General features: G+C 34.7%; 1 protein-coding gene across 1 annotated transcript in view; it reads right to left on the bottom strand.

The window, feature by feature from the left end:
* The window catches only part of PSD3 (pleckstrin and Sec7 domain containing 3), a 319,295-nt gene that overhangs the window by 81,722 nt on the left and 221,073 nt on the right, over window positions 1-16,500 (bottom strand). The window contains 1 exon segment of the mRNA XM_049771803.1: window positions 8,671-8,714. Coding sequence (XP_049627760.1) covers window positions 8,671-8,714 — 44 coding nt within the window.

Raw genomic sequence — 16,500 nt, 5'->3', positions numbered from 1 at the left:
GACCACTGAGGTCTGAGAGACAGCACAGCAGTAGGGCATTTGCCATGCTTGCAGTCGACCCGCAAGGGAACTGTTTTGATTCCTGATATCCCATGTAGTCATCCCGCCTGCCAGGGGAGATTTCTGAGTGCAGAACCAGAAATGGCCCTCAGCACCACTGGGTGTGGCTCAAAGACCAATCAATCAATCATTCAATAATTTTTTTAAAAAAGACTTATTAAATAATACCCTATCAGTCATAAGAAAATGGAGGTATATAGTATAAAAATGAAAACCTCACCAATATTCTATTATATAAAATTATCTTTCAGATTTGAAGGAACAATCAATGGCCTGTTGAAACAGTTTTGTATGAATACTAAATGAACTTCTTTAATAGTGAGGATGAACTTCCCAACACAAAGCACTGAGAATGGCACAAATTTATGGCTGCCTTTTACTAGATTAAGAATGATGTTTGCTCCTAGTTTGATAAATGATTTTATAATTTTTAAATAAATTTCAATTTTATATTAAATGTTCTATATCTAGAATACGTTTTACTGCATAGAGATATTTTGTGATATTTTATGCACGTAAGCAGTATCTATGATATTTTCTAAAAAAAAAACCCATTATTTACTTCCTGGTTCTGTTCTCAGAAATCATTTCTCTCAGGCTCAGGGGACCATATAGGATTCCAGGGATTGAATCCAGGTCAACTGCGTGCAAGGCAAATGCCCTACCTGCTGTGCTATAGCTCCAGCCCCCAATATTTTCTTTCTTAATATAAAACACATTGTACTATTACAGAACTATCCAACTTTTTCTCTTTCCATTTTCTTAGTTCTCTTCACTCTTATTAAAACTTACATTGTATGTTTTACCTACTTTATGTTAAATCTAAAATATATTACCATAGAATAAAACTTTTATTTATAACTGAGAAGAAATAGTAATTACAAAAGTAAGATCAAAGTAAAAAAAGAATTTGATACAACATATTTTAGATGCCAGAGTTGAAAACTTATTTGTTAAATTATTTTAATTTTCTTACTTACATAGGTTAAAATCATGAAGCAGCTAATCTTCACAAATTGTCATATTGATTTATTTCTAATAATCCATTCAAAATTTCTTTAAGTTTTATTGGACTCATAGTACAGTGGGTAGGGAATTTGCCTTGCATGCCGCCAACCCAGGTTGTCACCAGCCCCCTCATAGTCCTCTGAGCTCTGTCAAGTGTTATCCCTGAACACAGAGGTAAGAGTAAGCTTTGACCACTGCTGGGTGTGGGCCCCAAATAAAACAAAAGAAGAAATAAACTTGCTATATGCCTGACAAAGGAGCTGGCTGTAGGGTGGGTGGGAACTTGGGTACATAATTGAGGTAAGGGCTTACTGGTGATAGGAGTGGTATTGCAAAATTGTATGACCGAAATATCTCTATGATAAACAATTATGTTGTTTTAATAAAAATGTCAAACTATCACTATCTGCTGGTGATATGGTACTAAATATAAAAAACTTGTAAACTATATAACATACAGAAACTGTCAAAAAGTTCCTAGAAACAAGTAAACTGGCAAATTACAAAACAACAAAAAATGTATTTTTATATGCAAACAATAATGTATGGGATACATTGTATTAAATCCTTTATAATTCTGTCAAAAAATCAAGTGCCAAAGCCTGATGATGCACATGCCTTGCATACATATGAACTGGGTTCTATCCTGGACATCCCATGTGGTCCTCCCAGAACTGTCAAGAGTAATTCTTGAGTGCAGTTCCAGAAGTAACTCCTACATATAGTCCAAAAGCATTATACTATATAAATTTACCATAACAGTAATAAATAACTTTACAATTACAAAACAAATAAAGTAAGTACCTTGGGAATTGACAAAGAACTAAAAGACTTATTTAAAGAAAACTATGAAGCACTATCAAGAGAATAGAGGATACAGAAAAAGGAAAAATATTCCAGGTTTTTGGATACAAATCATTAATATGGTTTACAATGACAATTCTAACAGAAGTGCTGTAGTTCCATTGCTATCTCTATCAAAAATTCAATGGTGGGGTCGGAGACATAGCATGGAGGTAAGGCGCTTGTCTACATGCAGGACAGTGGTTTGAATCCTGGCATCCCATATGGTCCCCTGAGCCTGCCAGGAGCGATTTCTGAGTGTAGAGCCAGGAGGAACCCCTGAGCACTGCCGGGTGTGACCCAAACACCAAAAAAAAAAAATTTATAATGGTATTACTCGAGGACAAAGAAAAATATTACTAAAACATATGTGGAACTATAAAACTACCCAAATAACTGAAGCAATTTTGGAAAAAAGAAGTGGCAGCATGTCTTCTCTTGCTCTACTAGAAACTATAGTAGTCAAAACTGTAGGGTACTCTAATAAAAGTAAATTCTCAGACAAATGAAATAAAACTAAAAGCTAGTAAATAAATCCTTAGGTATTTATAAAGTTAATTTATAATAAAGGGAACTAGGAAAATTAAAGGAGAAAGAAAGGACTCTTAGACAAAGTATGATGGAAAAAATAGGTGACCATATGTAAAATAATGAAACAGGACCATTATTTCACATCACATACTATTTTAATCTAAAGTAGATTTAAATACACTAAGTTTTCCTAAATTCATAAAATAATTTGAAAAGGACACTGGCATATCTATATGGAACTAACTTTAGAGGTATTTTTATTAAGTTGACTTCAATAGAAAATAAAGTCAAAGCAGAAATAAACAATATAGAGTAAAAAGCTTCTGCATTGTGAAAGAAGCTCAATAAAATAAGAAAGCCTCCTGAATGAGACAAAATATTTGTTTCCATGCGTCTGACAAAGGACAAATATCCAAGATATATTAAGCACTCACAAACAATAAAAATAAACAAGCAAAATCTCCTTCAGAAAATAAGAAGAACTGAACATTTTATACAGATGACTAAAGATTTTTTTTAAAAGGTACAATCATTTTAGATTATCAGGAAAAGTAAATCAAAGTCACAATGAAACATCACTTCATATTAGTGAGAATACCTACTTCAAAAAATATGGAAACCAATGCTGATTGGGATCCAGTAAAAATGGAAACTTTTCTTCACTCTTGGTGGAGATGAGTGAGTAAAGAAATAACAAATGAGTGGATATTTTGTTGTTTTTGCTATTGTTTTGGGGTCACACCTGGTAGCACTCTGGGGTTACTCCTGGCTCTACCTTCAAAAATCGCTCCTGGCAGGTGCCATATGGGATGCTGGGATTCGAAGCACAGTCCTTCTGCATGCAAAGCAAATGCCTTGCCTTTATGCTATCTCTCTGGCCCTCAAATGAGTAGATAAAGAAACTGTGTCATGTGTATATACCATGAACTAATTCTCAGCCAAAGTAAAAATAAAAACTAGCACTTCATTACAATTTTTCTCTGGAGATCAGAACAAGCCTTTAATATTTCAGAAATAGCTTAAGTATCACAAATCTAAATGAATATATTGGATTTTCTATTCATTTTTAAAAAATGTACATTAAGTTTGTTATTTTGGAGTGCACACCTGGTTGTGCCCAGGTAACCAACTGCTAGCTCTAAGCTCAGGAATTATTCTTGGTGGAGTTCTAGGCACATATGCAGTGCTTAAAGAATAAAGCTTTGGAAACTGCATATACGACAAATGCTTTAAATACTGTACACTCTCTGATTGCTGTTTATTCTGTGTATTGAGCTTTCTGTTAGTATACTGTATTTTCTGGCGTATAAGACGACTGGACGTATAAGACGACCCCCTAATTTTGCAGTTAAAACATAGGTTTAGGCCTATATTCGCTGTATCAGACAGAACGTTCCTGTGCTGCAACTGTATGTACCACAGTGAGCCAATCACAACAAGCAAAGGTTCAAAGGTTAGACTGTAATAGACTTCCTCTCTGACTCTGGCCAATCTGAGCAGGCTTTTGACAGTGTAGATTCGGGTCCAGAACATTGTCTCATTTGCATGCATCAAAAGCCTGCTTGGATTGGCTGAGTCAGAGAGGCGGTCCGAGCAGCTTTGCAGTGATTGGTGCAGGATCGAGTTGGAAAATTCGTTTTGTGGCAATATTCAGACAATTTTCCTTTAGCAGCATATTGAAACATTTTTCAGGATATACTCGGCATATAAGACGATCCCCAAATCGGTTGACTTTTTTTGTTTCAAAAGTCATCTTATACACCAGATAATACAGTACATTGTTTTGAATTTCGCTTATGTCATAATTTCCTTATTTTAAAACATTACTATATAATTTTACAATTAGTAGAAACTAATACATATTACTCATTAAATCACATTATTTTGAGATAATATCAATTGTTCGATTACAACAATATCTCTATAAATATAATTTACTCTTTAAGTTATGAATTTGCAAACCTAATTCATTGATGCTAGCTATGATAGGTAATATGGTATAAAATATTTATGAATGTTAAGAGAATAAGACTTAACATTCAGGGATTAAAGAGGTAGTACAGCTGGTAAGGTGCTGCCTTGTCTGAAGCTGACCTGGGTTTGATCCTCGGCAGCCTATTTGACACAATCATACATCCACCACTAGGAGTGATTCCTGAGCAGTTAGAAGTAACTCCTGAGCACTGTCAGGTGTGACCAAAATACAAACAAAAAATTAGACAGTACTTTGAATTTAATAAAATTAAATTGAAAAATTATTTTAGTGTAATAATTTTAAATTAAATTATTAACTATTACTTTTAGTGATTTAATATGAGTAGTATTGTTGATCAACCTAAAATTAGGAGCAAATGAACTGCTAGAGCTTTTCAAAAAAGCACATACCCTAAAATTCTACAGTTTACTATAATATTGGTCAGGAAACAAAATTTCTATTCCTCTTCTAGAGATCAACAATATCTAATACTATAAAGTAAGTTCCAAGAAGTTCTGTAGTTAAATTTTTTTATCTCCACATTTTACTTCTCAAGCTCTGGGTCTCCACAAAAATTTTTCTTTACATTTTGCGCATAATATTCATCAATATGATGGAATTCTTAAAAAGAGATTTGGGGGGTTATTTCTTGTTGCTCAGGTAATATTCTTAACTTTAAGCTCAATATTGACTTCTGAGGTGTTCACAGCCCAATATATAATGTTGGGAACTGAACTGAAATGGTTGCATGCAAGACATGATTCTTATGTCCTATGTTACTTCTGCCTTATTATACTTTCTAAATTTTATTCTATTGAAACTATTGCTATCTACAAAGTACTTCATAACTGAATTTCAAATATACAGTGAGTCAGGGCCCTTCCTAACACCAATGTCAACCTCCCTCCACCAATGAACCCAGAGTGTATCCTATACCATCACCCTTTTCCACCTAGCCTGCCAGTATAACAGGCCCAATTTAGATGGTTAAAGTTTAGGGTTCTTGATTCTATTGTCGTTGACTTTAACTTGGATATTTAGTTTGTACTCATTTTTTCTTCGCCAATGCATCTAAGACTACTTGGTCCCTGGCCCCATCTTTCTTTTTTTCCTTTCTTTATAAAAATGCAAAATATGTATAAAACAAAGTAATCCATGTCCCAAGGTTCTACTGAAAAGGTTGGAACCACAATTTAAAAGAAATAAAATAAATAAATTAAAAATGGGTGTGGGGGCCAGAGAGATAGCATGGAGGTAAAGCATTTGCCTTGCATGTGGAATCCCAGCATCCCTTATGGTCCCCCTGTGCCTGCCAGGAGCGATATCTGAGTGTAGAGCCTGAGCGCTGCCAGGTGTGACCCAAGAACCAAAAAAATAAATGTGTGTGTGTGTGTGTGTGTGTGTGTGTGTGTGTGTGTGTGTGTGTGTGGCAGGAAGTTTTGCTCTTGTTTGTTTTTGCATAAGCACAATAAAAGATAAGGAAAATAGAAAGAAAAAAAGCTTTGGCTTAAATGGGGAGATCCTACCCATGAAGCATCCTGCCATAACTATAGGCTTTGAACATACTAAGCTGTAAAACCCCAAAGTCTTTTTTTTTTCTGTGGTCCCAGTAAAAGTTCTTCTCCATAACAGAGAAGTCACAGTTAGGTTTCTGTAGTTAGAGATCTTGGTTTTTTGCACAAATTCTATGTCAAAGTCAGGATCATGGAATGTCTTCTGGTTTCATTTCACCATTAGGTGGCTATACAGGGAACTCTGTCCTGAGAGTAAGTTGTTTTTATGTTTCCAAGTATCAGGATGTCATACAAACATACCCTGAGCAATTTGGTGCCAGGGCAGCATTAGGGGTTTCCCAGTAGAAGTATGATTCCTGGTTCTGGTGTTGAAAACTGTGCTAGTTTTGAAGATGGGATCCAAGATTCTGGGGTGAATGGCTGACGTCAATCAACTAAAGCCTAAGTCAAGTCACTGACAAATGTTAAGATTGAAAAGCCTCCATGCACTATAAAATTTCTGATTTCCTATCCCTATTGGATAAGAACTTTTTCTATAGGTAAGATTTTATCATTTTAATGTGCATATGCAAAAAGGAACAGTGCCATGTGATATTTTAATGCATATGGAGGTAAAAGTAACAAGCCAAACAATCTTTATAGTCTGGCTCTAACATGAACTCAGAGTGCAAAAGAAACTTACCTACTAAAATTTCCTAATAAACAAATCCAAAAAAAAAAAAGAAAGAAATGGGTAAAACTAACTTTACATAAGGAAATAGACAATACAAATAACACTTTTTAAGGAAATACATCTAAAGAAATATATGAAGGAAATATACATATACTTTAAATCTTTTGAAATTGTTTAGGGGGTAAAATTCAGACCACAGATGTCAAAAGACAATAACCTGATCTTGAGATCAGAATTGAATCTATAAAGTACATTGAGCAAAACATAGGCAGAATTTTCTAAGACCTAGACCCCAAAAGAATCTTCAACAATATTATGCCAATGGCTAAGAATCAAATGTAATGTAATGTATATAACTAAAATGTTTCTGTGTGGCAAAAGAAACAGGTGAAAATTAGAGGTTTCTATATGGCAAAAGAAACATAGGCTAAAAGTAAAAGATAACTAACTTGATTGGAGAACCTATTTACACTCAACACATTAGATAAAGGATTTGATATCTAGGATGTACAAAGTATTCACAAAAATTAATTTCCCCAATCTAAAAACCCCATTCCAAATGGGTAGAGATTGGGCAAGAGTAATAGCACAGTGCTAAGGTGTTTGCCTTGCATGCAGCCAATATGGGACAGATGCAGTTTTGATTCCTGCCATCTTATATGGTCCTGCCAGGAGTAATTTCTAAATGTAGAACCAGAAGTAACCTCTAAGCACTGTCAGGGGGGCCCAAAACAAAAAAATATTTGGGACTGGAAATGGATAACATCTCTTTGAGAAAGACCAACAGATGACACACAGGTATATCATCATTTATCATTAGGGAAATCCAAATCAGGCAATTTGTTCCAAGTGGATGGAACTGGAAGATATCATGTTAAGTGAAATAAGCCAGAAGAAGGACACATACTGGATGATATCATTTATATGTGACATATAGAATAACTGCATGTGAGAATGCAATGGCTTAAATGAGGGTTATCTATAACACTGTTGACTCCAGAATAGTTAGAAGAAAAGAAGATAGGAATTTGCACGGAGGAAGAGAAAGATAGATGTGATATAACAGGTAATAGGAATTAAAATGATTCAGGTGCACTGATGATGTTACTAAATATCCAAACCATGTAGTCAATGAAACTGAAAAAATAATACACAAACTTCAACAACCAAACTTAAAAAGGTGCCTATTATTATGACTGGCTGTGTGTTCTGTGGGGGTAGGGTGGTGGTTGAGATGGACTCTGGGAACACTGGTAGATGGGGATTAATTCTGGGGATAAAACTGGTACTGAAACATTTTATGTCTAAAACTCAACTATAAATAACTTTGTAAATCACAATGCTTTAAGTAAAAATTAAAATAAATAAAGAAGCAGTAGTTTCAGTATTTCAAGCATCTTTTATTTAACTCAAATTGTGCATTAATTTGTAATGGTTCACTTAACATTGTGAATTTGTCTTACAAACCATGGTTTGTGTCCTTTTGAATAAGTTTGCAGAATCTGTGAATACTATAATTTCTGTCACAGTCTTTGCTTTGTGAGTCAATCTCTTCACTGTAATATTTTCTGAATTCTAAAATTATTACTCTTACATTTGTAAAAAGAAAGTAACCAGTCTATGACTGGTTATGCTATGACATAGCATAAAATGATAAAAAAATAGAAATGGCTGGGTATCAATAAAATGACACAAAATGATCAAATTTTATTTAGTTTTTTACATAGTAGACACTATTATTGTTTTAGGCTATATCATGATGACTATGATACATATTTACTACTTCTCTAGGATCACTTTTAGGTATAAAGTAAGAAATACAAATGGTCACGTTGAGCTATAGTGATAGTACAGAGGTAGGGTATTTCCTTGCACACAGTTTACTCAGATTTGATCCCTGGCATCCGAAATGGTCTCCCAGGTCTTTTAGGAGTAATTCCTGAGTGCTGATCCAGGACTAACCCTGAGCAATGACAGATATGGTACCAACCCTCCAAAAATAGTCAAGTCAATAAAACATAAAACAAACAAATAAACAATATTACACCAATAGTCACTATACTTACACTGCCCATTCAAGCTTCTCATTCTTGATAGAGTTATACAGAGCCTGTAAAAAGAGAAAGCAGGAATGAATTAATTTTTACATTCTGTTCCACACTTTGAATTCAGTAAATAACCATAGTCATTGACTTCAAATTTTTCCATCAAAAGTCAATCACCTTAACATAATAATCCTGAAATACCTTGTTCATTTTTCATTGAAGATAAGGAATACATAGATGAAATAAACAAGCAAATAGGTATCAAACTATGAGTTTTACAATATACAAAGAAAAAACAATGTGTTACATGTTGCCATAGTAAAATATTGGGATATTGTTGGATTCCTCTGTGATGCTGTTCCCAAACTGCCTGTAGACAGAACTCCCCATAGAAAAATTGTTCTGGACGGCATTCCCACCAGCAGTGGATAAGGGTTCCTTTCTCTCCACATCCCCGCCAGCACTGTTTGTTCTCATTCTTTGTGATGTGTGCCATTCTCTGTGGTGTGAGGTGGTATCTCATTGTTGTTTTGATTTGCATCTCTCTGATGATTAGTGATGTGGAGCATTTCTTCATGTGTCTTTTGGCCATTTGTATTTCTTCTTTGTCAAAGTGTCTGTTCATTTCTTCTCCCCATTTTTTGATGGGATTAGATGTTTTTTTCTTGTAAATTTCTGTCAGTGCCTTGTATATTTTAGAGATTAGCCCCTTATCTGATGGGTATTGGGTGAATAGTTTCTCCCACTCAGTGGGTGGCTCTTGTATCCTGGGCACTATTTCCTTTGAGGTGCAGAAGCTTCTCAACTTAATATATTCCCATCTGTTAATCTCTGCTTTCACTTGCTTGGAGAGTGCAGTTTCCTCCTTGAAGATGCCTGTAGTCTCAATGTCCTGGAGAGTTTTGCCTATGTGTTGTTCTATATATCTTATGGTTTGGGGTCTGATATTGAGGTCTTTAATCCATTTGGATTTTACCTTCGTACATGATGTTAGCTGGGGGTCTAATTCAACCTTTATGGAAAGCAATATGGAGATTCCTCCAAAAACTGGAAATCGAGCTCCCATACGATCCAGCTATACCACTCCTAGGAATATACCGTAAGAACACAAAAATACAATACAAAAATCCCTTCCTTACACCTATATTCATTGCAGCACTATTTACCATAGCAAGACTCTGGAAACAACCAAGATGCCCTTCAACAGACGAATGGCTAAAGAAACTGTGGTACATATACACAATGGAATATTATGCAGCTGTCAGGAGAGATGAAGTCATGAAATTTTCCTATACATGGATGTACACAGAATCTATTATGCTGAGTGAAATAAGTCAGAGAGAGAGAGAGAGAGAGAAACGCAGAATGGTCTCACTCATCTATGGGTTTTAAGAAAAATGAAAGACATTCTTGCAATAATAAATTTCAGACACAAAAGAGAAAAGAGCTGGAAGTTCCAGCTCACCTCAGGAAGCTCACCACAAAGAGTGATGAGTTTAGTTTGAGAAATAACTATATTTTGAACTGTCCTAATATTGAGAATGTATGAGGGAAATGCAGAGCCTGTTTAGAGTACAGGCAGGGGTCGGGTGGGGAGGAGGGAGATTTGGGACATGGGTGATGAGAATGTTGCACTGGTGATGGGTGGTGTTCCTTTTATGACTGAAACCCAAACACAATCATGTATATAATCAAGGTGTTTAAATAAAAAAAAAAAGAAAAAGAAAAAAAAAAGACACTTGCCTTACATGTGTCAATTAAAAAAAAAAAAAAGAAAAATTGTTCTGGGGATTTTCATTGAGGCAAGTCTCTACTCCATAGATGGAGAAGGACAGAACAAAAGGGATGCCATCTCCTCAGAATCATAAGTCACTCACAGTCTTAAGTCTGGGCCATACATTCTCTGACAGAGAGCGCTCTGGTTGAGAGAGAATAAGGTTACTTTTATGACCCTTTGTGTTACTTCAAAACATTCCAAATCTTTAATGTTTATGTTTAACTTCTCCATGATGCCTCATGTTCATGGCTGCCCATCACTGGTATCCTGGGCCCTACCACCCTGCACATATCCCAGTTCCTCTTCTATATAAGCATTATTAGAATGGAATAAAATGTCTCTGGTCATTAGCCTGAACCCCTGTCTTTCCTGGTCATCATAAGAAGTAGGGGAAATATGTCCTTGGTTCCAGAAGTACCAGGAGGAGGAAAGCTAACCCTTGCCAGAAGACTGGATCAGGACAAGTTGTAATTATAGTAAGACTTCATATTCTATTTGTTTCAGTCAGAGTATTGTAATATATTCTAGCTCAGTAGTAAATCATAAGCCTAATGTATGTAAAATTTGAAGTTCAATATTTCCATAAAATACTAGGCCCAAGCACTACAAGCACTGTCTGAGTCCCAATGCACTACTGGCTGTGACCTCTGAAAAATCAATAAATGTACATTAAAAAAAAACCCAAGCGAAATATGGCCCTGCAGATCCAATACTTTAGAAAATAAAATATTTTATTAATAAATTTGGTGTAACTATTCATGATATCTTAATGAGCAAAATACCTGGGAGGGAAATGAAGTCATGTTATAGAAAGTGATATAAGTGTGATTAATTTATTCATTTATGCCTTTTAAAGTCTCATGCTGATATAAAAGACAGACTCCATGTACACAAAGTAAAACAGAACTAGTCGAAAGTCCACTTTTCAGCAAAAGCACTATAAAAGGGCTATATAGTACAGAGGGTAGGGCACTTTCTTTGCATGTAGCTTACCCTGGTTGGAGTCCCAGAACCTCCATATGGTCCCATAAGCATGATAAGAGTTATCTAGGAACATAAAACTAGGAGTAATCACTTAGTGGACCAAGAGTAAGCTCTGGGCACATCCAAACATGACTCTACCCTTTGAAAAATTACTTGAAAATTCAATACAAATTTATTTTGGTTATCAATTTTGTGCTATTTAAATTCAGTGCATAAAGTTTTGACCCGGAAGTCAATCAAAATTATGATGCATTTCATCATTGTCAGAATGTGGCAAGGCAGAATATGTGCTAAGATAATAGAACAAAAAAATTAAAATGAAGTGTGCAAAGACACTATGATTTTAGTATTAAATTTTTTTTCTTTTGGTTTTTGGGCTAGACCCGGTGTCACTCAAGGTTTACTCCTGGCTATGCACTAGGAAATCGCTCCTGGCTTGGGGGACCATATGGGGCACCAGGGGATGGAATTGTGGTCCGTTATAGATTAGCCACATGCAAGGCAAATGCCCTACTGCTGCACCACTGCTCCAGTCCTAATTTTAATATTAATTTTAAAGGAAGAAAATATAATGAAGGCCTACAATGATCTAATGTATAGGCAAAGAATCCTGAAGTTGCCCTTACAGAAGTGCCTGAGAGTAGATGACTAACTCAAGCTTCAAAAATAAAGGATATTTGCATCTTGTGTTTATAACAGCATTATTCAAAATAGTCAAACAGAATTAACATAAATGCCTTCATTTCAGGGCTTATAAATTTAATAGAATAAATTACATTGTTTTCAGACATGTGGATTGTTTTGAATTCCTAAGAAATTAAAATATTGTGTTATAATTAGTAATAAGATACTTTACTGCTAATCATATATAAAGGTTTTGAGAAATCAGTATTAGGTAAAAATAATTTACTGGGGCCGGAGTGGTGGTGCAAGGAGTAAGGCATCTACCTTTCCCGCACTAGTTGAGGACAGACCGTAGTTAGATCCCCAGACATCCTATATGGTTCCCCAAGCCAGGAGCAATTTCTTTTTTTCTTTCCGGGCCACACCCGTTTGATGCTCAGGGGTTACTTCTGGCTAAGCGCTCAGAAATTGCCCTTGGCTTTGGTGGAGGGGGACCATATGGGACACAGGGGGATCAAACTGCCGACTTCCCTTGGCTAGAGCTTGCAAGGCAGACACCTTACCTCTAGCACCACCTCGCCGGCCCCCAGGAGCAATTTCTGAGAGGATAGCTAGAAGTAACTCCTGAGCATCACTGGGTGTGGCCCCAAAACAAACAAAAATTCACTGTACATAGTAGAATCAATAAGAGACCACTTATATTGATTATGTTTTGCTTTGGGGCCACACCAGTTAGTACTCAGAACTTACTCCTAATTCAGAACTTAGGGATCACCCTTTCTGGGCTCCCAGGGACTAAATGGTGTCTTATAAGGTGACAATGAGCAATCTATATCTGTTGAATGTATATCTGGCCTTAGTTTATTCTAATCCTTATTCTCATTCTAGACCTACTGAATAAAACCCTTCATAAGATTCCAAATATGCAAACACTTCTGACTTGAACTCTTCATCAAAAATCCTAAATTTGAGATTTCAGAAATTAAAATTGCTGCAACTTAAATTAGGCAGAAGATAGCAGTATGATACCAATATTATGGGTTCTCTAATTTAATACCATAAAATTGTTAATTAATAACTCATTACTTGAGTTTAGTTCATTAGTAAACTCTCATTATTTGAATTATTTAAATATTTTTTATATTTTCTCCTCTTTCATCTTTGATCTGATTTATTGAATATTTTTCTTTTTTGTTTTTTGTTTTGTATTGTTTTGTTTTTGGGTCACACCCTGCTGCGCTCAGGGGTTACTCCTGGCTCCACACTCAGAAATCGCCCCTGGCAGGCACTGGGGACCATATGGGATGCCGGGATTCAAACCACCATCCTTCTGCATGGAAGGCAGACGCCTTACCTCCAGGCTATCTCTCCAGCCTCTATTGAATATTTTCTGTTTGTTTACTTCTTGTGAGTCTAGCTAAAGGTTTATTGATTTTGTTTATTCTTTTGAAAACTCAAAAGCTTTGGTTTCATTGATTCTTTGGATGAATTCTTGTTCTCTATGTTGTTGATTTCCGCTCTTGTTTTTACTACATACAGACTTCTACTACTTTCTAGGCTTGTTTCTTTTTTCAGCTTTTTGAGATAATGTGTTTAGGTTGTTGACTTGGGGGGTCGTTCTTCTTTCCTAATATAGACCTGCAATGCTATGAATTTCCCCATGATGAATAGTGAAATATTGAAATTTCCCATGACTATCCTGTTTCTGTCAATGTGGTTCTTTATGTTTCTTGGCAAAGATTTGGGAACTTTGCTGCACCTTCATTTGGTGCATAAATGTTGATGAGTAATTGATCTATTAGTAGTTAACCACTATCTCTTGCTATTGATCTGATATAAGTATATCTATCCTTTCCTTCCATGGCTTATATGATTATTTTCCATCCTTTCATTCTGAATCTTTATCCTGTGAGTTTAGTTGTGTTTCCTATAGGTAGAAGATGAATGAAATTTTTTCATGATCCACCCACTTTGTGCCTTTTTTAGGAAGTTTAGTTTATTGACATTTAGAGATATTAATAATATATTGTGCTGCGGATGTGTTGGTGCATTATTTTTATAAGTTTAAATAATAATAAATTATTAAATAATAGCAAAACTTATTTTTATAACAAATATATTATCACTGTATTAATATAATTTATTGTATAATAATCTTATTATTATTCTAAATACATTTCTATAATAAGCTTGATTCTTGAAGAATTGGTTTAGTTTTTTAGTTGTCATAAAGGCTGCCAGTTCTTTTTTTTTTTTTTTTTTTAGTTTTTGGGTCACACCTGGTGACACTCATATGCTCAGGGATACTCCTGGCCATACGCTCAGAAATTGCTCCTGGCTCGGGGACCATATAGGATGCTGGGGATTGAGCCCAGGTCTGTCCTGGGTCAGCCACGTGCAAGGCAAATGTCCTACCACTGTGCTATGGCTCTGGCTCCTGACAGATCCCTTCTTATCCCTTCTTCAAGTCTCTACATAATAGTGGACTCTATTATGGTGGAAATGTTTTTTAATTCAATACTTTGAATATGTCATTCCACTTTCTTCCTGGCTTCTGAGATAACATATGAAAGGTCTATTCCTATTCTTATGTTGTTTTCCTTATATTTGAGGGCTTTTTCCTTTCTTGCTGCATTAAGTAATATGTCTTTGTCTTTTGATTTTTACCATTTTTATTACTAGGTTTCTTGAGGTTGTTTCCTTTGAGGTTATTTTGTTTGGCACTCTTGGGGTCTCTTGAATCTTTGCTGAAGCCCCTCTCTGGAGATCAGAAGGCTCTTTGTGATTATGTCTTCTGCCAACCATTCTTCCCCTTTCCTTATTCCTCTCCTGGTATTGTAATTTGAAGATTATTCTTCTTGCAATTATCTATTGCAAATCTTATGTTCTATTCCTTTCATTTATTTCTATTTTCTTTAGTCACTTCATTTTGAGATGGCTTGTATTTTTTCTATAGTATCATCAAGGTCATGTCATGTTGATTTCTGTTGTTATGGCTATCTATTCTATTTCCCAACTCTCTCTATCCATTTATTATAGACTGGATCAGTTCATCTTTCAGGTGCTGGAATTGTTCTTTTAATGAATGCCTTATTTCCATGGCTATTGCATGGAATATTGCTCTAAGTTCCTCAGCAATGAGGGTTGGAAATTTGTGCTTGATGCTATGATTGGACTAGTCTCCCAGTCTATCACAGCATGCGAATTCCTTTGTTTCTTCATTTTTTTAAAGATATGTGAGCTCTGTACTTTGAGATTCAGATTCCCAATGATCAGAGCCTGATTTTCAGCACACTGTTACTTTGATTAGATGTGATTTTAAAATTATAGGGAAGAAACTACGAAAACCACACGATATAGTCAAACCTATTAGTTTATGATTTAGAAATTCACACTTCTAAATATTAGATGTTTACTTGGCAATATTTATATGATTTTGTGATGTCAGCTATTTTTAATGGTTGATATTCAACAGTTAATAACCCAGACAATCTATGAGGCTATACTCTATGAAGCATTATGTTAAGATTAAAATCATGTAACTAATCTCACTGATTCCTGACAGCAGTCTTTTCTTGTTATTCTATCTCAGATTTGGTACATATTTTAAAACAATTTTATAAGAAAAATATTAATAATTATTAGTTTATAATTAAGAAAACAAATAAACACAGTATGTATCAACAGAAGTTAGTCATTCAGATTATTTTAACCCTGCCAAAATTATTATAGCCACTCTTCTGAAATGACTGCCTATGTCCTATGTGATATATTTAATATTTATTTTTACTACCCATGTTTACTTATGTATATTATATATTTGTTACTCATGTTTAATATATAATGTTTGCATTGTAATAATTTGTTTAATTATACTAGTTATATATTAATACCAATATTTTATCTTTAGATGCTGATATAAGGGAAAAGTATTTCAGTAAATATCAAACAATATTTTCTATTATAGCATAGTATTTAATATTCTCTAAATATTTAACTTGTACAGTTTATTTTTATAATACCTAGACTAGACTTCACATTTTTAAGATAAATAATATGTTATCAATTATAAACTTGAGATATTTAAGTAAATATTTAAATACTATTCAATTCTTTTTACTTATATTAAGCTAACAAATGTTTGTTACTCTTCTACTAGTTCTTTTAGGTATCTAGGTTTAGCAAAACACAAGGGGGTATAAAAACTATATAATGAATATTTACAAATTTTAAAATTAATCAACTGTTGTCTTAAGGAAAAAATCTAGGCAATAAGAATTTTTATATTAGATTTTATATTTGATATGGGAGTGACTGAAGAACTGAATCTTGACAAATTATCTACAGAAAACTTTGAATTCTGTTTCTCACCTTATCAAAAACTGATTTTAAAATGTCATTTTTTATCAAAGTCATGGCAACCATCTGGGTCTGACAGCAGGAGGTTCTGCACTACCCTCTCATGG

This window comes from Suncus etruscus, chromosome 4, assembly GCF_024139225.1.
Source record: "Suncus etruscus isolate mSunEtr1 chromosome 4, mSunEtr1.pri.cur, whole genome shotgun sequence".
NCBI lineage: Eukaryota > Metazoa > Chordata > Mammalia > Eulipotyphla > Soricidae > Suncus > Suncus etruscus.
Note: the sequence above shows the minus strand (reverse complement) of the source record. Positions and strands in the feature narration are given on the sequence as shown.